Source organism: Eumetopias jubatus, unplaced genomic scaffold, assembly GCF_037043125.1.
Source record: "Eumetopias jubatus isolate StellerSeaLion01/CBP00866 unplaced genomic scaffold, mEumJub1_p1.0 scaffold_6, whole genome shotgun sequence".
NCBI lineage: Eukaryota > Metazoa > Chordata > Mammalia > Carnivora > Otariidae > Eumetopias > Eumetopias jubatus.
In genome coordinates this window covers 117,420,532-117,444,830 of record NW_028274812.1, presented here as the reverse complement: position 1 = coordinate 117,444,830, position 24,299 = coordinate 117,420,532, and the positions used below count along the sequence as shown (strand labels likewise).

Genomic DNA, 24,299 nt, shown 5'->3' with positions numbered 1-24,299 from the left:
TACTCCTTCCCTCCTCCCCCCGCCCATGTGTGCACATGTGTACTCTCTGTCTCTCAAATAAAATCTTAAAAAACAAGAGTTAAGAAAAATACACATGAGGGGCTCCTGGGTGGCTCAGTTGTTAAGCGTCTGCCTTCGGCTCGGGTCGTGATCCCAGGGTCTTGGGCTCGAGCTTGCACTGGGCTCCCTGCTCAGCAGGGAGTCTGCTTCTCCCTCTCCCACTCCCCCTGCTTGTGTTCTTGCTCTTGCTATCTCTCTCTCTCTGTCAAATAAGTAAATAAAATCTAAAAAAAAAAAAAATACACACGAAACAAAACAATTAAAAGCTTGTGGGCTCTCTCTCTCAAATGAATAAATAAAATCTTAAAAAAAAAGCATAAAAGGGCAAATCCACAATTATAGTTGGGTGTTTTTAATACTCTTCCCTCAGTAGTTGATAGAACAACTTGAGAAATATCAATAAAAATATAGAAGATCTGGGGCGCCTGGGTGGCTCAGTCACTTAAGCATCTGCCTTTGGCTCAGGTTATGATCCCAGAGTCCTGGGATCAAGCCCATGTGGGGCTCTCTGCTCAGCGGGGAACCTGCTTCTCCCTCTCCCCTGCTTATGCACTCTGTCTCACTCTCTCAAATAAACAAATAATATCAAATAAATAAAATCTTTAAAACAAAACAAAAAATATAAAAAAATTAGAAGATCTGAGTAACATTATGCATTGCCTTGCCTAATTGACACTAATAGAACACTGTACATAACAACTGAAGAATATATGTTCTTTTCAAGTGCACAGGGAATGTTCACCAAAATAGACCCTACATTAAACTATAAAATATGTCTCAACACATTTCATAATATTGGGAAGTTACATAGTATATTCCCTGACTATAGTATGGAATTAAATTAAAAATCGATACCAATAAGGGTGCCTGGGTGGCTCAGTCGGTTGGGCGACTACCTTCACTTGGGTCGTGATCCTGGGGTCCTGAGATCGAGTCCCACATCCAGCTCCTGGCTCAGCGGGGAGCCTCCTTCTCCCTCTCACCCTCTCCCCTCTCATGCTCTTCTCTCTCTCTCTCTCTCAAATAAAATCTTAAAAAAAATCAATACCAATAAGATAACTAGAAAGGCCCTGTAAATTTGGAATATTTAAAATACATTTCTAGGGGCACCTGGGTGGCTCAGTCGTTAAGTGTCTGCCTTCGGCTCAGGTCATGATCCCAGGGTCCTGGGATCGAGCCCTGCATCAGGCTCCCTGCTCCGCAGGAAGCCTGCTTCTCCCTCTCCCACTCCCCCTGCTTGCGTTCCCTCCCTCGTTGTGTCTCTCTCTGTCAAATAAAATCTTTAAAAAAAAAATACATTTCTAAATAACTCATGGTCAAAGAAAACATAAAAGAAGTTGGAAAATATTTCTAGCTAGTTGGCAATGAAAATTCAACATATCAAAACTTGTGGGATATAGCAAATAAAATGAGTGTTGGGAAATATATAGCTTTAAACATTTATATTAGGAAAAAGTTTAAAAATCTGTGACTGAAGTTTCCAACTTAAGATGCTAGAAAAAGATGAACAAAATAAATCCAAGTAAGTAGAATAAAGGAAAAACAGTAGAAATCACTGAAATTGAAAATAGGACAAAAATAGAGAAAATTAATACAGACAAAAGTTTTTTTTTAAATATAAAAATTAACCTTTAGTGAAACTGATCAAGAAAAAAATCATAAATACTACCAGGAATGAAAGAGGGGATATAGATAGATCTTACAGATGTTAAAAGGTACTAAGGGATATTATGAATATCTTTGTCAAAAAAATTCAACTTAGATGAAATGCGCATGATAATTTGAAAAACATAACTTACCAGAACTGACAATGAAATAGAATATCTGAGTAGCCTTATGTCTATTAAAGAAATTACATTTGTTATCAGAACCTTTTTTAATAAAGAAAACTCCAGGTCCAGATAGCTTTATTGATGACTTTTTTTTTTTAAAAACTTTATTTATTTGACAGAGAGAGACAGCACAAAGCAGGGGGAGCGGCAGGCAGAGAGAGAGGGAGAAGCAGGCTCCCCACAGAGCAGGGAGCCCGATGCGGGGCTTGATCCCAGGACCCTGGGATCAAGACCCGAGCTGAAGGCAGTCACTTAACTGACTGAATTACCCAGGTGCCCCTCATGACTTCTTTTGAACATTTAAGTAAGAAATAATACTCATTTAACACCAATTCTTTAGGGAAATAGAGAAGGGAAACACTTCCCATCTTGTTTAACATGGTAACAGAAGCCTGACAGAGATGTTGCAGACAACATGAATGTCTATATAGAAATCTTAACGGCTTCTTTAAAAAAAAGCTACTAGAACTGATAAGTTAGCTTAGCAAGGTTGCAACGTACAAGATCAATATATAAATACCAGTTTTCATAAAGATTGGAAATGAAGAAGTAAAACTGTCTCTATTCACAGATATAATTGTTTACATAGAAGATCCTAAGGAACCTACAAAACAACCACTAGAGCTAATAACTGAATTTAGTAAGGTTGTAGGATACAAAGTCAATATATGGGCACCTGGCTGGCTCAGTCGGTGGCGTGTGCGACTCTTGATCTCGGGGTTGTAAGTTTGAGCCCCATGTTGGGTGTAGAGATTACTCAAAATCTTAAAGAAAAGGTCAATATAAAAATATCACTTTTATTTCTATCTTTTAGCAGCAAACAACTAGAAAAAAATTTTAGTTTCCTTTACAATAGTAAATATTCCTTTACTGTACATATATATATATGAAGAAAAGATGTATACTGAAAACTATAAAATATGCCTAGAGAGGTTAAAAAAGATCCAAATAAATATGCCTACTTTGATTGTATACCATGTTCAAGGATAGGCTGATTCATTTTTGTTAATATGTCAAATCTCCCCAAATTCAACTATGCAGTCCCAATCAGAATTTCAGCAGTTGCTTCCCCCCCCAATAGAAAGTGGCAGGCTGATTAAAAAATTTATATGGAAATGAAAAGGACCTAGAATGGCCAAAATAATCTTGGGAAAAAAAGCAAAAATGAAGTTTATACTACTTATTTTTAAGACTTAAAATGAAGTTACCATAATAAAGCCAGTGTGGTATTGGCATAAAGATAAGTAGATCAGCAGAACAAAATATAAAGTTCAGAAATAAGCCATTGTATATAAACTGCACCTTAAATGAAACAATTAAAAATTTTGAAAACCAAAATCCAGAAGGAGAATTTTCTTCTAAGAAAGGCATATATCTGTTCATGTAGAAGTTTTGAGAGTAAAACCTATTAGGGCAAACGTCTAAGATTGAATGGCATATTCCATCACGTTATCCAGGATGGAATAATGTTAACTACTTTAGTGATTGAGATGGTTTGTTTAGATGATTTAGGGGTCCTGTGTTTAAACCAATGGCTTGATGTGTTATATTTTTGCTAAAAGATATGCCTGTGGTGTGGCTGGGCAGTGAAAATACTTTGATATGGATTTGGGTAGGAAGCTTAGAAACCAAGGCCTGAGCTGTGATCACCTTAGTGGAAAAAGAAGTGAAGGAAACGAAGTGTATTTGCAGACATTTTTGCTTTTGTGGGCGTTCAATTTCTGTGGGACCTGAAGCAGACTGCTTATGCAACTTATTCACTGTATTATTAACAATAAAAGTGTTGAATTACAGGATACAGGGTAGAAAATTGAATGAATGCTGGGTTAAGTCTCATTTCTGGCATTTACTTAATTGCAGGTTTACCACTGGCTAGCTGGACAAGTCATTTAACTCACTGGCCATTTGCAAATTGTAGATTTGTACTAAATGATTATTTAAGATTCCTTCTACTCTGAAATTCTGTGAGTCTGAAAATCTAAGAATTCTCACTTCCTAACATTGTGGTACATTTTCACAAAGATGTCTGAGAGTCTTTCTCTGTTGTCTCTTTGGCAGATTGCAATCCCCTGGCAGAGATGAAACCTGATCAAAATCTGTTTCTCCAACTTGATTTCATCTTAGCCTCTATGCTCTGTAACAGTGACAGATGGCCAGAAAAATGTTTCCCCACATACTTGAAGTGGAATAAATAGCAGGCTTCCATTAGCCTTTTCAACAACCCTGGAATCAGTGATACTATCCTCAATTAGGAACACAGATGCTGAATAAAGTGGTTTCAGATCAGATCTCAGATCTGGTTTCCTTGGTTGAGCAAACCTCCACAATCCTCCACATCAGGCCCCATGGATTACCTTTTTACCAATTCTTTGTTATTACTGTAAAATGCAGTCAAAATCAGTTGAGGAATTCTTACTGCGTTTTTTGAGAAGCTAATAATATGCTATCCATCTTTTGTTGAATACTAAAAGTAAATTGGTAAATGAAAAAGCAAATATATATCATTATTACTGTTAGGGGAGAACAACCATGTGGTCCAGCAGACCTACAGGTAATCTCTAGAGAGATTTTTTATTCTGATAGCCAAAATTATATAATAAAAGGAAGTTTATCCTCTTGGTTATCTTGTATGCCCTACCTGGAAATATGAATGATCACTTTTCATCCACATCTCATCCACTTTGGGGTAGGAAGACAGGTTCTCCTGGGTTTTGTAGTATGCCAAGAGGCTGGTGAGCATCCTCACTGAGATTAGTCTGTTGTCCTGGCTGGCTGGTGTTTACACTTGAACTTATTTCCAAGATAAGTCTGCCTGGTTACTATCAGGATAAATTGGGCACAGGGTTCTCTCCTCCACAGAACTGCCCTGAAGAAGTCAGTGCTGTCATTTGCCAGATGGCATGGTTACAAAGTTCATAGAATTCTGCTGGTTACCAACTATGGGCCTTTTGTTTTCAGTTGGTTGGTCTTGTCTTTACAAGCTTGATTTTGACTAGCTTCATTGATAATTTTGTTCCCTGTCCTCAGTTCTCTATAGCATTAGAGAGACAAGGGATGAAAATCTGTTCTTGGAGCTATAGTGGGATATAATGGAAAGGCTTTCTGGGGAACATTAATTCAGTTTTAAACTTGTCCAGATTTCAATTTGTAGACACCTGGGTGGAAAGGATAGAAATAGGCATACTGGGAATGGAGGATGATACATTGAAATAGAAAGAGATCTGTGTTTATGTTTCATTCAAAGTATGTTCCTTTTTTTTTTTCAGAGAGGAACATACTTCAAAAAGTCCCTATCACTTTCTTTTCTTAAAAATGGTTTTTATCATAAAGAAAAGTAATTTGTCTTTGTGATTTTCAGCCTTTTCTCTCCTGCATGTTAAAGGAGTCCTTACTCCCATCTCTTGACAGTGACTCACACTTACCATGTTTCCCAGTTGAGGCAGGGAGGTGGGGTCTTATCACAATTTGTGGGGAGGAAAGGAACAGACATACAGTTACAGTCTTCAAAACTAATTTTACATCTTCAAAAATTCTTTTTTTTTAAAGATTTTATTTATTTATTTATTTGACAGAGAGGGAACACAAGCAGGGGGAGTGGGAGAAGGAGAAGCAGGCTTTCCGCGGAGCAGGGAGCCTGATGCGGGTCTCGATCCCAGGACCCTGGGATCATGACCTGAGCCGAAGGCAGATGCTTAACGGCTGAGCCACCTAGGCGCCACACGTCTTCAAAAATTCTTATCTTTAAGACTAATACTTCTGAAGGATGCCTCACCCCAATTTGTGAGCTGATATGGCTTCCCTGAATACTTAAGTGTAGAGGAAAGGTTGCTAGAAGTAAATAATTGTAATATCTTATTTAAATATAAAAGGGGCTTGAAAAAGAAAGCCTACCTGTACCTAATGAGTACAAATAATGTTGAATTCTGTTTTCTGCCTTCCTTTCCTTCCTGCAGGATTGTGTTTCCTCCAGGTTCCTAAGGGGCATGTACTATATCTTCCTTTAGTTTCAGTTGTTGTTCTTGTTTTATGTAGTGGAAGTGTGTAAGATGTTCTTTTTTCTATTTCACACCCAGTCCTATTTCCTTGTAGATGGCCATTCTTTGAAGGAAAAGAGAAATTCTCTTTCCCTCTGTAGCAAGTTAGTTTTCAGAGGATAGGAGCCATTGTAGAAAGCTTGTCTTTTTTGGGTCCAGAGAATAAAATTGGCTCATACCCAGTAAATATTGATTAAAATTTTTTTTATGAATTAAAGTCAGTAAAAGTATGTGTAAGGGTATAGGATTTTATTTTATCCTGCCTAGAAGCTAATAATTAGCCTGCTGTAGTTCATGGAGGCTGACAGAGCACAAGAGACTCCTGGATCAGAGACCAAGGACTTTATTACTCATGGTCCAGCAAATAGCATAAGCATATGTTTGCATTAGTTCTCCTTGCCCCCATAAGTCCCATTGGAGTGACTCGAATGGGCCCAGATGGATGCTTGCACATATGTTATAGGAATGGAACATTGAACTTGGGGAATCCATTGTTTTTATAGTAAGTGGTAAGCAAGCCTGCTGTATGTCCTAGGGTGGGGCACATTACGTCATCCCCCAAAGCTGATCTTTCAAACACAGTTCTGAAAAGTGGCCTGGGTAAGGAGTGGTCAGGGTCATGCATTTTTGGCATACTCAGCAAGACATGTAGGAGTATGAGAGACCCATGGAGGAGTAGCTCTCCCAACAGTAAGTACATATAGTAGGGAATTTATAGAGATCTTGGAATTATTATGAAATATTTGCTTTACAAAAAGGTTTAGAGAGTAATATAATGAATAGCCATACAGTCACCTCCCAACGTGACAAATAAGTGTTATTTGTATAGTTGCAGCTTCCTGCGGACCCTTCCCCTTGTCTCAGGGGTAAGCAGTTTCCTGATTTGTCATCATGCCAATGCATTCCTATGAATCCGTTAATATCATGTTGTATTTTTTTGCATGTTTATAAACTTCTAAAAATTTTTTTACTATCATTTAAAAATTGTTAAAGAACCTTTTTACATAGTACCATTTTAGGCACTGTAGAAAAAAACTGAAGATAAAACTCTTGCATATCACGATCTTACTGTCCAAGGAAAACCAAAACCACTAAAATATAGCTTAGTCATAGGAAAGGATATATGTGAAAAAATAAAAGTTGGTAAATAATATGTAACTCTAAAGTCAATTATTAGCATCTAATATATGTAAGGGCTAAGTATAGGTATGGTTGGAGGGCAAAATACAATTCATTATTGGGGTGGAAGGTGGTGACTCTGAGAGGCAGCAACAGTGAGAATTACAGGCATGAGATTTGTCATAGACAATTTGTCATACAGGAGAGAGGGATATGCTGTGAGGAACTGGCCTTAAATTGATCTAACCAAAAAGATGGGAGAAGGGAGCTGGGAGTAGGTAGCCAGCAGGATAGTTAGCTGAGAGGTATGTAGGTGTGTCAGGTGACCATTTTGTTTAGGAGGGATGGCTAAGACTGAGCTCCTGACCTCACGGGGCTTCATATCTAATCACATAGGGTGGTTACATAGGAGAGAATTAGAAAATATCCCAAGACCCTCTGTGATTATGACTTAAATGTGTGTAACAGAGTCCAGAGATGTAGAAGAAAAAAAGTTTCATGTGAGTTGCAGCAGTGAGGGAAAGAGCCTCAGTGAGAAGTCTTGCATTGGGCCTTGAATGGTAGATTGTGGTAAGGATGCTTCAGGAAACTGTCTTTTTTCCATTGCATGTTTTTTCCTGCTTTGTCAAAGATTATTTGACCGTAGAGTTGAGAGTCCATATCTGGGTTCTCTATTCTGTTCCATTGGTCTATATGTCTGTTTTTATGCCAGTACCATGCTGTCTTGGTGATCACAGCTTTGTAATATAGCTTGAAATCAGGCAACGTGATGCCCCCAGCTTTGTTTTTCTTTTTCAACATTTCCTTGGTGATTCGGGGTCTTTTTTGATTCCATACAAATTTTAGGATTGTTTGTTCCAGCACTTTGAAAAATGTCATTGGAATTTTGATTGGGATGGCACTGAAGGTATAGATGATGCTAAGTGAAATAAGTCAAGCAGAGAAAGTCAATTATCATATGGTTTCACTTATTTGTGGAACATAAGGAACAGCATGGAGGACATTAGGAGAAGGAAGGGAAAAATGAAGGGGGGGAATCAGAGGGAGAGACGAACCATGAGAGACGATGGACTCTGAGAAACAAACTGAGGGTTCTAGAGGGGAGGGGGTGGGGGGATGGGTTAGCCCGGTGATGGGTATTAAGGAGGGCACGTACTGCATGGAGCACTGGGTGTTATGCAAAAACAATGGATCGTGGAACACCACATCAAAAACTGATGGTGTATTGTATGGTGATGAACATAACATAATAAAATTTAAAAAATTAAAAAATTAAAAATTAAAAAATTTAAAAAATTAAAAAAAAGGATGCTTCAGGAAAGGGGGTGGCAAGAGCACATGAGCAGACTGGAGACACTAAGTGCGGAACAGTGCAAAGACTGACCTGTGGGAATTATGTCCAGGCCACTTGACCTATATAGTTTCCCATGATCTGTATTTTGCTGGTTGCATGCTTATGGTGCAGTTCAGGAGTTTCCCTCTGTCCTCTGTATTTCCTACAAATTAGCAACTGGACCTAGTTGCATGATGCGATTCAGGCTTATTCCCTTTGGCAGGACTATAGGTGGGGAGGGGGGTGTTCTTGGATCACATGAGTAAAGGTATGTGTAAGGGTCTGGGATTTCATTTGACCCTACTTAACAAGCCAACAATTAGCCTGTTACTGTTCCACATTCTAACTTCATAGAGCTCCCTCATCTGTTTCAAGTAGTGTTAAAAAATGTAACTTGCTCTCTGAGATATCCTGGTCTGTTCCCTGCCCCTCCCCCCCACTTTTGTTTGTACCATCTCTTTGTTTCTGTTTTCCCTATCTTGTTCAATTTGGATTCCTCTCAGCAGTTTCTTTTCAGCGTTAGTGCCCTGCCTAGGAAGGAGCCTTGGTTAGTTCCATGAGTTTGTAAGGCTAGACTGCTCCAGGTCCTTTAGGCCTCACTGGGGACCCCTTACAGTGGACTCAACCCCACTAGTTTCAGTCTGTGATCAGATTGGCCCGCATTGCTTTTCATTTAAAACTTGGTTATTTGGGGTTCTTCCGTTCTCTGGTCTGTCAGATGACCTATTGCTTCCCTTTATGTTGATCTGCACAGCTGCTTATAGTACTTGTGTCTTCCGGCCATTGATGTTTTTCTCTATATGGGGGTTTATGAGGATGCTTTATCATCTAGTTTTGTTACGGATGTTATTCGTGGGCTTTTTGTGGTGTTATCTAGTTGCTCTGTTTTAATGTGGGGATTCAGAAATACCAAAGGCTATGTTGCCACTTCGATAGCCATTTCTCCAGAATCCCCATCGTAGGTGCTTGAGTAGAAAGGTGACGCAATCATGAGTAGAACGGTAGGTCTGACCTAACATCTTACTTGGCATAGAGACAGTGTGGTCATTAGTCAACATTGGTTCTTTAACTTTCTCTTTTCTCCAAATTGAAAAGTGTTGGCTATAATGCTCATTTTGTGGATTTCCATGGAAATAATAGCTTCTTATCTTTACTCTTTTCAGGTTCACCAAGAATCTTTCCCCGGACAAAATCAATTTGAGCACCCTGAAAGGGGAGGGTCAGCTGACCAACCTGGAGCTGGATGAAGAGGTTCTACAGAATGTGCTGGAGCTGCCCACCTGGTTAGCCATTACTCGGGTCTACTGCAACAGGGCCTCCATTCGGGTGAGAATGGGGGTTAGAGTGCTGTTGCTGTCCTTGACCAGCAGGCATGCTTTCTTGAGGGGCAGCTCCCACAGCCCTGAGTGTTGCTTTCCTCTTTCAGATCCAGTGGACAAAGTTGAAGACACATCCCATTTGCTTGGTAATGGCCTTTCTTGATTGCAAGTAATCAAATAGGGATGGTTGGGGTGGGGTTTTAAAAGATCTGAGAGGAAATGGGGAGGAGTCCTGACAGGCTATCCCTTTTGGGAGTGGTGATTGCTCTGTCTGGCCTGTGAGCTTCTCTCTGAGACAGAGGGACTATTGTCTGGGCTTATTCTGAAATTACTGTGCTAATCTCAGTTAGCACTGAGACACAAGACACAGGAGTCCTGAGTTGGTTGTTTTGCCTTTTGTTTTTTATAACAAATTTTGCTGCCCAGGTTCTACTTTTAGATTTCCTTTGGAATCCTGACAGAGAAAAAATTAGAAATTTGGTTTGTGTTGACTATTGGGTGATTATCAGCTGAAAGCCCTTCAGGAACTCATCAGTGCATGTCTTTATCCAAAGATTGGAATCCCCAGGGATAGTAATACTTCTGTAACTTGGATTTATGTTTTAGTTTTCTGCTGTGAGCTAATCCCATGCTTGTCCTGGAGTTCTGCTGCTAATGGACATGGAAGAGGGAAGATGAGGCCTCTTCTTGCATTTCAGTTTGTTCATTCATTCAATGAACATTTATTGTCTGCTCTCTATAGGCACAGCACTCAACTAGGCAGTAGAGTATAGGGATGAATAAGACTCAGTGTGTGCTGTGTAGGTTTTTGTGCAGATGCTTAGCTCTCCGTGGCTTTTATTTCAGTGTCTGGATAAGGTAGAGGTGGAGATGAAAACATGTGAGGAGCCTCGGCCCCCAAATGGACAGTCTCCCATTGCCCTCGCTTCAGGACAGAGGTTAGTTCCTTAGGTCCCTATTATTTCCAACATGTTACCTGTTCCATATCAACTTTTAGTGAAAAATAAACTTTTTATTTTGGGAATTTTCCAACCTACACTAAAGTGGAGAGAATAGTGTAATCAACCCCCATGCAACTAAGATCTAACTTCCAACAGCTATCAACATTTTGCCATTCTAGTTTCACCTTTTTCCTGCTGCTGTGTGTGTGTGTGTGTGTGTGTGTGTGTGCGCGCGCGCGCACTGTAGTATTTGAAAGCAAATCCCAGACACCATATGATTCCATCTGTAAATACTTCTGGATACTGTGTCTTTTTTTTTTTTTTTAAAGATTTTATTTATTTGACAGAGAGAGACACAGCGAGAGAGGGAACACAAGCAGGGGGAGTGGGAGAGGGAGAAGCAGGCTTCCTGCGGAGCAGGGAGCCCGATGTGGGACTCGATCCCAGGACCCTGGGATCATGACCTGAGCCGAAGGCAGTCACTTAACCAACTGAGCCACCCAGGCGCCCTGGATACTGTGTCTTTAAGAGACAGGGATTGTGAAGAAAGAAAGAAAAAATACACAATACTATTATCACAATCAATAGAATTAATAGGAATTTGTTAATATTATTTAATACTTATTTCATATTCAATTTTCCTGAATTGTCTCTAAAATAGTTTTTCCAATGCAGTGTGGCTCCGAAGAGCTCCACATATTGCATTTAGGGATTTGCGTTTTAAGGCTCTTTAATTCTAAACAATCCCCCACCCCCAGTCTTTAATAAACCATTTATTCTTTGTAGAAACTAGATTGTTTTTTCTAAAGAATTTCCCACATTTTGTATTTCAGCTGATTGTGGCCTCAAGGTTATATTTTAAATGTTTCTCATTTAAACCGATAGTAAGATTTAAAGGCTTGATTTGAGTAAATGTTTTTGTTTTTTGTTTTCTTGGTAAGAATGCTCTAGAAATTGTACCATGTATTTCCTATTGTAACATATCAGGAGGGACAAAATGTTCCTTTGGTTAAGATTAATCAGTGGATTCAGATGATGATGGTTTGATTTATCTGTTGTGATTAAATTCCTTATCTATTTCACCTCATGGTGTAAGGACCGTTGATAACCATTTGATGATAGTTGTATAGATCTGTTATTTCATTGTAGGCTGCAAAACAGGGATTTTATAATTCTTTTCTTCCTAATGCATTTATTAGCAATAATAGATTAGCAATAATCTCTAAGATTTTTTGTGGGGGTGAGGGGAGGATGAAGGAGGTTTATCATTTTGAATTCATGTTGTTTTTAACAACTTTATTAAAGTGTAATTGACACAAAATAGACTACATATACAAAGTATACAGTTTGATAAGTTTTAGCATATGCATACACCACGAAATCAACACAATCAAGGCAACGAACATATCCATTAACCCTTAAACATATTGTTGTTCTCCTTTATATTCCTTCCCTTTCCTTTCTCACCCCTTCCTATCCCCAGACAAGCATGGCTTTCTGTGACTATAGATTAGTTTACATTTTCTATAATTTTATATAAATGAATCATATAGTATGTACTGGTTTTTGTCTGGCTTCTTTTAGTCAGCATAATTATTTTGAGATTCATCCATGTTGTTGAGTGTATCAATAGTTTATTTCTTTTATTACTGAGTAATATATTCCATTGTGTGGATAGATCACAATTTGCTTATCCATTCACTTGTGAATTGACACTTTATTTAGTTTTTGGCTATTGTGAATAATGCTGCTATGAACATTCATGTACAAGTTTTTGTGTGGTCATGTGCTTTTATTTCTCTTGGGTAAATGCCTAGGAGTGGAATGGTCAGGTGGTATGGTAGGTAAGATTTAGCTTTTTAAGAAACTGCCAAACTTTTCCAGAGTGGTTTACTATTTTAGATTCTTTTTACATGTTTTTACATTTAAATTTTCTTATATCCTACATTTCCATTTACTTAAAAAAATATGTTTGTATTTCATACATTTATAATCATTATTTGTTTTGATATTCAGATGTCCTCATCTTTGGCTTGTGAGAGCCTTTCTAAGTCACCTCCTGTGTCTTTTGGAGAAGACCCCAATAATCTTTTTGCTTTTAGACAGAATACGATGTTTCAGGCTTCTCATATACATCCTTACTTCAGACCTGGAATCTGACATTTCTCCAAAGAACCCTGATTCCTTTTAGTGAGAAATGTTATTTAGAGAGAACAGTCTGGGCAAAATTGTATTCATTGAGTTGTCATTTGAATTGAGGCCTAAGTGTTTAGTTTTAGGGTAAAGGTATTTTTAAGAAAGAGAAAAATAAATCATGACAATATGCTGATGTTTCTCAATTCAAATAAAAAAAGAGGGTTTTAAAATAACTTTTTAGATTTAATGTTTGTATTTTTTGTTCATGTGCTGAAACTTGTTTCCTAACAACAATAATATAATAAATGATTTACTTTTTCAATTGTTGAAAAAAATAAAGCCAATATTACAACTATCAATAAGATTACTGAATACAGTAGATTTCTGCGTGTTCTAACCATATGATATATCCCACTAAGGAAGTATGGTCAAATGCTGTGTTTTAAAGTCACTTGAAGTCATTTTTTATATGGTTGGGATACCAATTTGACATATAGAGAAGTTCATTTTTTTTAAGACAAATTTTGCAGTTTTAGGTTCACAATAAAGTTAGAGGAAGGTACACAGATTTCCCATATCCCCTTGCCCCCACGCATGCATAGCCTTCTCCATTATCAACATCCCCTACCAGAGTAGTACATTTGTTACAGTGGTTAAACCTACATTGACACATCACAATCACCCAAAGTCCATAGGTCACATTAAGGTTCACTCTTGGTTTTGTACATTCTATGGGTTGGGACAAATGTATAATGACATATATCCACCATTATGGCATCACAGTGTATTTTCACTGCCCTAAAAATTCTGTGTGCTCCATTTATTTATCTCTATCCCTGCCCCCAACCCCTGAGACAGCTGGTCTTTTTTCACTATCTCCATTGTTTTTCCTTTTCCAGAATGTCATATAGTTGGAATCATACAGTATGATTCCATCTTTTTATTTTTTTAAAGATTTTATTTATTTATTAGAGAGAGAGAGAGACAGAGAGAGCATGAGCAGGGGTAGTGGCAGAGAGAGGGAGAAGCGACTCCCCGCTGAGCAGGGAGCCTGATGCAGGGCTCGATCCCAGGATTCTGAGATCATGACCTGAGCTGAAGGCAAACACTTAACCAACTGAGACACCCAGGTGCCCCCATCTTAACCATTTTTAAGTGTGCAGTTCAGTAGTGTTAACTGAACTCACATCCTGTAACACATCTCTAGAGCTTTTTCATCTTCTGAAATTGGAACTCTGTATCCATTTGTATTGGTTTGCTATGACTACCATGACATAATACCATAGACTGGGTGCCTAAATAGTTGAAATTTATTTTCTCATAGTTCTGGGGGCTTGAAGACTATTATAAAGGTATCAGCAGGTCCTGAGGCCTCTCTCCTTGGCTTGCAGATGCCGACTCCTGAGCATTTCCTCACATGGCCTTTTCTCTGTACCTGCTCATCCCTGGTGTTGCTTCCTTTTTTTCTTTTTAATTGAAGTATAGTTGATATACAATGTTTTATTGGTTTCAGGTGTACAATATAGTGATGTGACAGTTCTACACGTTATGTAGTACTCATAATGATAAGTATAGTTATCATGTATTATTGCAGTGTTATTGACTGTATTCCCTATGCTGTACTTTTCATCCTCATGACTGATTGATTTTATTACTTGAAGTATGTACCTCTTCATCACTTCTCCTATTTTGCCCACTCCTCCTACCCCTCCCCTCTGGCAACCACCAGTTTGTTCTCTGTATTTATGAATTTGTTTTTGTTTTGTTTGTTCATTTGTTTTATGTTTTAGATTCCACATATAAGTGAAATCATATGGTATTTGTCTTTCTTTGTCTGACTTGTTTTATTTAGCATAATACCTTCTAGGTTCACCCATGTTGTCACAAATGGCAAGATTTCATTCTTTTTTATAGCTGAGTAATATTCCATTGTGTGTGTGTGTGTGTGTGTGTGTGTGTGTGTGTGTAGCACATCTTCTTTATCCATTTATCTATTTATAGACAATTGGGTTGCTTCCATATCTTGACTATTGTAAGTAATGCTGCAATAAACAGGGGTGCAGATATCTTCTTGAATTAGTGTTTTCATTTTCCTCAAGTAAATACCTAGAAGTAGAGTTACTAGATTGTATGATACTTCTCTTTTTAGTTTTTTGAGGAACCTCCATATTATTTTCCACAGTGACTGCACCAAATTGCCATTCCCACCAACAGTGGACAAAGGTTTCCTTTTCTTCACATCCTTGCCAACACTTGTTTCTTGTTGCTTTGATACTAGCCATTTTGACAGATGTGAGGTGATATCTCATTGTGGTTTTCATTTGCATTTCCCTGATGATGAGTGATGTTGAGCATCACTATCACTCTTAATGTTGCTTTTTTGTTGAACAGAAATGATTAATTCTAATGTAGTCCAGTATACCTTTTTTCCCCCTTTATGCTTAGCCCTTTTTGAGTCCTGTTTAAGGGCTCTTTTCCTGTCCTAAGGCATGAAGATATTCTCTTTTGTTTTCTTCTAACAGTTTTATTGTTTGACCTTACACATTTAGATACAGTCTTAAAACTGATTATTTTTTTTTGTTTGATGTAAAATAAGAGTTAATACTATTTTTGCTCTGTCAGTATCTTCAAATTGACCATGCATCGTTACTGGAAGACCATCTTTTCCCTACTACTCTGTCACTTCTATTATGAGTTAAGTGTCTCTTGGTATAATTGTGATTTATGAGTGAGGTTGAAGATTTTTATGTTTAATATCATTTGCAGTTCTCTGTGAACTGTCCATACTTTGTCCCGTTTTTATTGGCCTGTAGGTCTTTTTTTTCCAGTTTTTTTTTTTTTAAAGATTCTATTTATTTATTTGACAGAGAGAGACACAGCAAGAGAGGGAACACAAGCAGGGGGAGTGGGAGGGAGAAGCAGGTCTCCCATGGAGCAGGGAGCCTGATGCGGGGCTCGATCCCAGGACCCTGCGATCATGACCTGGGCTGAAGGCAGACACTTAACGACTGAGCCACCCAGGCGCCCCTTATTTTCAGTTTCTTGAAGCTCTTTATACGTTAGAGATGTTAGCCCTTTATGATATAAATTGCAAATATATTTTTTTCCAGTTTATAATTTCCACACCTTTTTATCTCGTAATGAGAACTGATTTCATTTACATGCCAAGAATGTCTGTGTTTTCAGGGCGCCTGGGTGGCTCAGTTGGTTAAGCGGCTGCCTTCAGCTCAGGTCATATCCCGGGGTCCTGGGATCGAGCCCCGCATCGGGCTCCCTGCTCGGCGGGAAGCCTGCTTCTCCGTCTCCCTCTGTCTGCCGCCTTGCCTACTTGTGCTCTCTCTCTATCTCTGTTAAATAAATAAATAAAAATCTTAAAAAAAAAAAAGAATGTCTGTGTTTTCTACATCCAGAAGACATTAAGATGGCCTTCAATTCTCTCCTTGCCATTTCTGGCCTCTTGCTGTGGGAGTACAGCTGTGCTCTTTGGGATATATTTGACAGGGTAGAGAGTTGGGATTGTTCTTGACCAGTTGCTCACCTGGCTGTACTTCTTTCCTCTTTCCACTACCTTTGCCGAGTACGCTGTGTCTTTGAAGATTTTATAGAAACCTAGCGTTTCCTTTCTTTAGTTATACATTCCCTCATGTACAACATTCAAATTTAGATAGTTTGTGGATTATAAAAATATTTTTCAATTTATTCTTTCTAACAGAAGGGAGATTATTTCTAGGTCAACTCTTTTTCTTTTATTTCATTCCTCAAAAAATCAAATTAAAAAGAGTACTGCATCATAAAAAATTTTCAAAATTTAAAAACTGTAAGTAGAAATAAGAAGAGAGAAATAAAGAAAGAAATCATTCGTAGTTCTAGCATGCAAAGAGAGACAGTGTTAATAATCTTGTCTGATGTCTTCCAGTATAAAGAGTGTGCACAAAGTCTCACCTGCTTCTGAACATTGCTCTGCCTCATTTGTTGTAGTGAGTATGGCTTTGCCGAGAAGGTGGTGGAGGGGATGTTCATCATCGTCAATTCCATCACAATCAAGATTCACTCCAAGGCTTTCCACGCTTCTTTTGAATTGTGGCAGCTCCAGGGCTACAGCGTCAACCCCAACTGGCAGCAGAGTGACCTCCGCCTCACCCGCATCACTGACCCCCACCGAGGAGAGGTGACAGCCCCAGTATTGTAAGAGGAGAGAATGGGGAGATCAAAACAGGACTGATTTTTAAAGGATGTTATTCCTGCTCTGGGGATTTCCTTAGATATGTCCCCCATTCCTGTGAACCCAAGAATCCCAGTATTACTGCTACATGCTTTCTTCTCTTAGGGATCTCTGATTCACCGCATTCTATTGGTAGGATCCCAACTGAGAATGGTGGGAATTTCTGTTTTGCTCGTCTTTTCTCCTTGAACTTCCTGCCTCTTGGTTAATTTCATCCATAGAATTAAGGGATTTTACTTTCTCTCCTTCTAGGTTTTAACATTTAAGGAAATAACTTGGCAAACACTTCGAATTGAGGCAGATGCTACAGACAGTGGTGATCAGGAGCCAGTCACCACTCCACTGAGGCTTATTACCAACCAAGGCAGGATCCAAATAGCCCTCAAGAGAAGAGTGAGTATGTTCTCTGCCCTCATGAAAACTTCCATCTTTTATTCTCCTAGACAGCCTGGGAGGTGTTCTCTGTTTTTTCAATGTTACTGGCCCCAGGAATGACAATCAAAAGGGGCAGGCCTGTAATTCAGTGTTGCACAGAACATTTCTGTGAACATTTGCCCCTCCTTGTCACCTGAATTTTGGAAACCACAATTTTTACCCATATAGGAACACTGACATAGGCACCTGGCCGTTGACTGCTGTTGTTTCTTGTTAATCGCAGAAGACATTAGTAGTTTTGTAAGAAATTGACTCTCCATAGTGTTTACTGCTTTCCTTTCATGTTCTGGGTATTGAAAAGCCCTCTCTGATATTAATCAAGCAATAGTCACGTTGAGGAGTTGGAATGATACCAGATGTTGAACCCCATGTTTTATGTGGCCCCTTCAGACCAAAGATTGCAATGTGGTAGCCTCCAAGCTGATGTTCCTGTTGGATGACCTGCTCTGGGTGCTAACTGACTCGCAGCTCAAGGCTATGATGAAGTATGCAGAGTCACTGAGTGAGGCAATGGAGAAGTCAGCCCAGCAGAGAAAGAGCCTGGCCCCTGAGCCTGTACAGGTTAGAGGCAAAACAGATACCCTGGATGGGGCTAGGGAGATGGAGGACCAGACCTAATTCAGACCAAATAGGTGGGGTCTGGACTTCATTAGGCTTATTTGGGACATTTGTCATTTGCATAGGCTTTGTTTGTGCTTCTAATTTATTCATTTATTCTCTTCATTGGGTGCGTCCGGTGTGTTAGCTATATAGTACTGGCCACTGGGAAGGAAAAGTAAAAGAAGCCTCTTGTTCCTGTCATTGGAGCTCTGACCGTCTTTAAATATGGACTATAAACAAGTTATTATAATAGGAGGTGGTAAGTGCTGTATATAGGTAGACACTATGCCATGAGAATACAAAGAAGAGGCATCTAACTACACAGACTGAAAGAGGGCATTTATGAAAGACTTCCTGGAGGCAGTGTTTTAGCTGTCAGCTAAGTCAGCTAAGTCCTGGGGGGTGAGAGCTTGGGGGGCAGTTCAAACCTCAGAACAGTACTCTGACTGGAGTTATAAGACTAATTATAATTAGGCTTTTCGGAGTTTGGGTTATTTAGGTGAGACAGACCTAAGTGAGCTACCAGGTGAACAGTTAGTTATGAGAGGGAGGGGGCATCTCGCTAAATTGTGGCTTTCTTCAGACTGAGCTAAAGCTTAAGAAAGCCTGTGAGGAACCTCTCTGGTTTGGACGTCTTGTTTTTCTCTCTGTCACGTATAGATCACCCCACCTGCTCCCAGTGCCCAGCAGTCCTGGGCCCAGGCGTTCGGGGGCGGCCAGGGCAGCAGCAGCAGTGGCCGCCTCAGCCAGTACTTTGAGAGATTTGATGTGAAGGAGTCCTCCTACCATCTGCTCATCTCCCGCCTGGACCTGCACATTTGCGATGATAGCCAGTCCCGAGAGCCAGGTACTCTGTTAGGCCTGAGCCTGGGCTGGGTGGTCCGTCAGTGCCTTCAGCTCTTTTCAAGATGCTGTGGAGTACTTTGGCTGGCTTCCCTTAATCCCAGGCATTCCTTGGGCCTCAGTCTCTAGTGGTGTCTCTTGCTCTGTTGGTGGGAAGTAGTGCTTTTAGCCTTTAGGGTGCAGCGGGACCACCGGCAATACTTAGTAAAATACAGAGGCCAGCGCTCTCCCAGGCCTAAGTCAGAATCTTCAGGGGCAGAGCTCAAGCAGAGTATACTTTTTTTCTCCCCAGCGTATCTTGGGCAATGCTGACCACTGATACAACTTTTAGGAAAGTAAATTCAAGTATAGGAAACTCCAGGATTTTCAGATTTTTGAGTCAATTTAAATATTTTTTATGTGTAAATGCCCTCTTCCCAAGCAGAGAGGTTATGTTGTATTCTCATTATGCTTTTCATTCATTAGGACAGTTAGTATTACATATACATATATGTTTATTCAAAATGAAAAAGGAATTGACTAATTTTTTCCCTTCTTGAGCCTTGGGGAAATCACTTTGCCTCTTGCTTAAGCTCTCTGAGTTTCTTCATTTGTGAACTTGAGTTAAATCATATATGACTCCTTCACCGCATTGGTTGTTGTCATGCTCAACTGAAATGATATACTGAATCTGGAGGACCTTAATTATAGGCACATACTCAGTATTATTATCCCTCTGCTGCCTGTTCCTTTAATACCCTGTCTACATTTCCTTTATAGTCCCCTTTGCACCACCTCTTGGCTTGAGATGCTCTCATATAGTAGATTTTTCTCATGCTGCCTTATCCTTTCTGAAGGTTATGTCTGCCTCTTAATGACATCTAGACTGTTTCCTCAGGGGAACTTACCTTTTCTTTCTGGGGCTCCAAGCAGCAATGTCTCTCTTGCTTTGCTATTTTTTGGTGTTGAAGTGACTTCAGCCCCCATCTACTCCTGCTCTGAGACAGCTAAAAGGAGCCATGACAACGTAAAGAATGCTTTTGCGACCGTAAGAAATAAATTACTCACTGGTTTGCCCCCCACTTATTTTGGAAGTTCTTTCTTAAAACGATTATTATTTTGTTTGGTTGTTTCTTCCAAGTGTTACTCTAAAGGCTTTGGGTTTTTTCTCTTGTTTTGTCTTGAATCCTTTCAGAGGTCTTTATTTAAGAGTGTATTATTGAGAGTTTCATCCTCTTGCTTGATGAGGGGTATTTAGCACTGTCCTCTTCATATGGCCAGGACCCATAATCCACACTAAGATATGAATGACTAGCCTCCTCTGCAGCCCTCATGTATTTATTTATTAAATTAAATTAATCTACAAATCTGGAATTTAGGGAATTTTTGGATGAGATATTTTTAGATACAGGGATAACTCCCAACCTGCCTTACCCAGGTGTGGTGTATTACTCTGTAAAGGAGCAAGGAACAGAACAAGTTCTTGTGAATTTGACTCTTCTCATGGGATTTGGGGAGAAAAGGGAAGGGAGAACTAGGTGGTACAGAAAGGGCTGTACGATTCTCTGGAGTTGTTCTAATATGCAGCCACATATAACTACTGTTGGCTGATCCAAATTGAGATGGGCTGCAAATATAATATACGCATGGGATTTTGAAGATATAGTAGAAAACAAGAGTGTAGAATACCTTGATAATTATTTTCATATAGAGTGTATGTGGAAGTTGATAAAATATTGATTATATTCATTTAAGTAGTAGTATGCATTGTTAAAATTAATTTCACCTTTTTAAAAAACTTTTTTTCATGTGGCTACTAGAAAATTTAAAATTACTTATGTGGCTCACATTATATTTCTAATAGATAGCATTGCTCTAGAGCTGTGTGTCCAGTATGGTAGCCAATAGCCACATGTGGCTGTTAAAATTAAATAAACTAAAAAATTCAGTTCCTCATTTGCACCAGTCACATTTCAAGTACTCAGTACAATCTACAGACCATAAAAGATTTTCATTATCACAGAAAGTTCTTTTGGACTCTAGAGGGTCCTTAAAGGCTACATTTACATTTTAGATTTAGCTAGCTGGACTCCATTTAGATGATTCCAGTTTTGTTGGCAACATCTAAAGCCTCGTAGTCAGGAGCCAGTTGAACACATCCCTTCTCTCTATCAGGCCTGATCAGGGTGTTGACCTTCTCCACGTCAATGTCCTAGCTTCTTCACAGCCTGTTTGATCTGGTGCTTGTTGGCCTTGACATCCACAATGAACACAAGTGTGTTGTTGTCTTCTGTTTTCTTCATGGTTGACTCAATGGTCAGGGGGAACTTGATGATGGCATAGTGATTGAGCTTGTTTCTCCTGGGGGCGCTCTTTTGAGGATATTTAGGGTACCTTCGGAGATGCAGTGTCTTAGGTTGTCGGAATTTAGGTGATGTGTGGATCTTCTTTTTTTTGTGACTGTGGACGCCTTTCAACACCCCTTTCTTGGCCTTTGAAGCCTTTGCTTTGGCTTTGGCTTTGGGAGAGGCAGGGGCTTCCTTCTTTGCTTTCGGCGCCATCTTCATGAAAGGGATCTACCTGCTTTTTCACTAAGGGACACCATAGCCTGGGATGTTGGGCCCTTGAGTAACATGCTTACCTCTCCCTTGGTATTGAAGGTGAAATTACTGGAAACTGGGTGGGTCCTTGGGGACAGCTTGGCTTCAGGTGGGGCAGCACTATCTCTTAAAATAAAGTTGGAGCAGTGTATATTCCAGCCTTCAGAGAAGAGGTTAGTGGTTGATGGGGAAGAGTGTCACCTGCCTCTTTTTAACTCTTTTTCCTTAGAATGAGGCCTGTGAGCCAAAAACTTTATCACTCTTAAGGCCATGCTGTCCTCATCCCAGCAGCTCACTGGAGAATTTTAATTAGTCATTTATGGACACTCTTTACCATTTATGTCTCTTATATGATTATGTGTGTATAATTAAATATGTTGGTAATTGGTAATTCTATTTGATTTTGATTTTAATTCTAGACCCTATTTTAATATGCTTAGTCTATGTAGTTTATTGTTCTTTTACATCTAAATAATTCCAGTGGAGGGAGCATTGCTGTGAAACCCTCTACCTCCAGTAGCCTCAGTCATGCATTTTTAACTAGGATGGTATCACCCAACAGCAGTTGCAGATTGGCTCTTTCATTTTAAACAGCTTTACTGAGATCGAATTCACATTCCATACAATTCACCCATTTAGAATATACAACTTAGTGTTTTTTTAGTAATTCATGGAGTTGTGCAATCTAATTTTAGAACATTTTTGCCCTCCCTACAACAAGTCATGTACCCATTAGCTGTCACTTTCCATTTTGCAGCTCTAAGCAACCACTGATCTTCCTTCTGTCTTGAGTTTTACCTATTCTTGACATTAAAAAATTGGCTTTGGTGAGGTGTGGGAGCGAAAAACAATCTTAGCTGTAACAATAGTTTGTGTCCTTCCAAAGCTTAACCCTACATGACAAAATTTTACTCCTTGGTACTTAATTTCTTTCATTGGGTTTTCTTGGGTATCACATGAGGAGCATTGACATTGAGTTCATGGAAGATACACAAAATATGGTGAATAGCTGACTGTGATTGGAGGACTTTCTCCCAATTGATTGCTTAATCTCAAAGTCATACGGTAGGAAGGACCTTGCACATGCCTCCTGACTGCCTTTGGCTACCTTGTCAGTGTTGTTATATTTGAGCCTCAGTGCTTTTGTGATTTGAACTTTAAGAATTAAATAAAAATAGTTTATATTTTATTATTTAATTCTACAAGTTATTCAGTAAATCATTAATTAAATGCAGAAAAGAAAAAATATTGACCCAGTCTGAATGAATACCTAGGAGCTAGATAAGCTAAAAGATTTTTTCCTCATCAAGCAAAAGTTAAAAGTTAAGTTTACTGAGGGGTGCCTGGCTGGCTCAGTCGGTAGAGCATGTGACTCTTGATCTCAGGGTAGTGAGTTCAAGCCCAACATTGGGCATAAAGCTTACTTAAAAAAAAAGTTCACTAAAATTAATTTTAAGAAATTTATTTAAATTTTCTATTTTTTGCTGAAAAATACTTTTGAATAATTGAAAATTTGGTTATATTGCTGTTGTGTATTTCTATAAATTGCTAATTTGCATATATAATTTGATACATTATAATTTATATAAGAAATAAGTTTCATTAAAGGTTACTCAGCAAATATATTTATAAAGTTGTTAAATATTAATAGGTTTAAGTTTTTAAATTTAACTTTTAATTTTTTTCTTTTTTTATTATGTTATGTTAATCACCATACATTACATCATTAGTTTTTGATGTAGTGTTCCATGATTCATTGTTTGCGTATAACACCCAGTGCTCCATGCAGAACGTGCCCTCTTTAATACCCATCACCAGGCTAACCCATCCCCCTACCCTCCTCCCCTCTAGAACCCTCAGTTTGTTTTTCAGAGTCCATAGTCTCATGGTTCGTCTCCCCCTCTGATTTCCCCCCTTCATTCTTCCCCTCCTGCCATCTTCTTCTTCTTTTTTTTTTTTAACATATAATGTATTATTTGCTTCAGAGGTAAATTTAACTTTTAATTCAAAAGAATTATTTAGCCTTTTGTTACCTTGCATTGAATAAAAGGAGTAAACTTTATACTTCTTTTTTTTTTAAGATTTTATTTATTGGGGCACCTGAGTGGCTCAGTCGGTTAAGCGTCTGCCTTTGGCTCAGGTCATGATCCCAGGGTCCTGGGATTGAGCCCCGCATCAGGCTCCCTGCTCTGCAGGAAGCCTGCTTCTCCCTCTCCCACTCCCCCTGCTTGTGTTCCTTCTCTTGCTGTGTCTCTCTCTGTCAAATAAATAAATAAAATCTTTACCAAAAAAAAGATTTTATTTATTTATTTGAGATAGAGGGAGTAAGAGGAAGCACGGGGTGGGGGGGTAGAGGCAGAGGGAGAAGCAGATTCCCCACTGCGCAGGGAGCCTGATGTGGGGATCGATCCCAGGACCCTGGGATCATGATCTGAGCCGAAGGCAGACGCTTAGCCAACTGAGCCACCCAGGCGCCCCTGTACTCATTCTTTTTATGTATAAAGCACAGACAGACATAGTACATAAGCAGATACATAGTATATCCGTGGTACGAAGATTTCATGAAGAGGCAATTATGAAAAAAATGTCTAAATAAGCTCCTTAGAGGTAGTGATAATGAACAAAAAGATTGAGAAGGAACATGAGTGTAGGTTGGTGATTAGTCCGGAACTTGAGGTGGTGAAATCCAGACTAGATGGAAATGTACCAGCTTATGCCCAGAGGATCCCGTGGTATTTCCTTTCAGCCTAATAAGAGATAGAAATGTAGAACAGGGTAGGTCAGACAGTATCCATAGGTAGGAGAAGTAGTGTCTATTCTAACTACTCTACTAACAATTCTTAGAA

General features: G+C 39.1%; 1 protein-coding gene and 1 pseudogene across 1 annotated transcript in view; one reads left to right on the top strand and one right to left on the bottom strand.

Moving 5' to 3' along the window:
* BLTP3A (bridge-like lipid transfer protein family member 3A) overlaps positions 1–24,299 on the top strand; it is a 62,839-nt gene that overhangs the window by 17,863 nt on the left and 20,677 nt on the right. The window contains exons 2-8 of the mRNA XM_028120595.2: positions 9,542–9,704; positions 9,805–9,843; positions 10,544–10,635; positions 16,753–16,942; positions 17,249–17,389; positions 17,822–17,992; positions 18,692–18,878. Of these exons, the coding sequence (XP_027976396.1) occupies positions 9,542–9,704; positions 9,805–9,843; positions 10,544–10,635; positions 16,753–16,942; positions 17,249–17,389; positions 17,822–17,992; positions 18,692–18,878 (983 nt within the window). The remainder of the gene's footprint in view (positions 1–9,541; positions 9,705–9,804; positions 9,844–10,543; positions 10,636–16,752; positions 16,943–17,248; positions 17,390–17,821; positions 17,993–18,691; positions 18,879–24,299) is intronic.
* On the bottom strand, positions 20,949–21,420 carry LOC114222190 (large ribosomal subunit protein uL23 pseudogene; annotated as a pseudogene).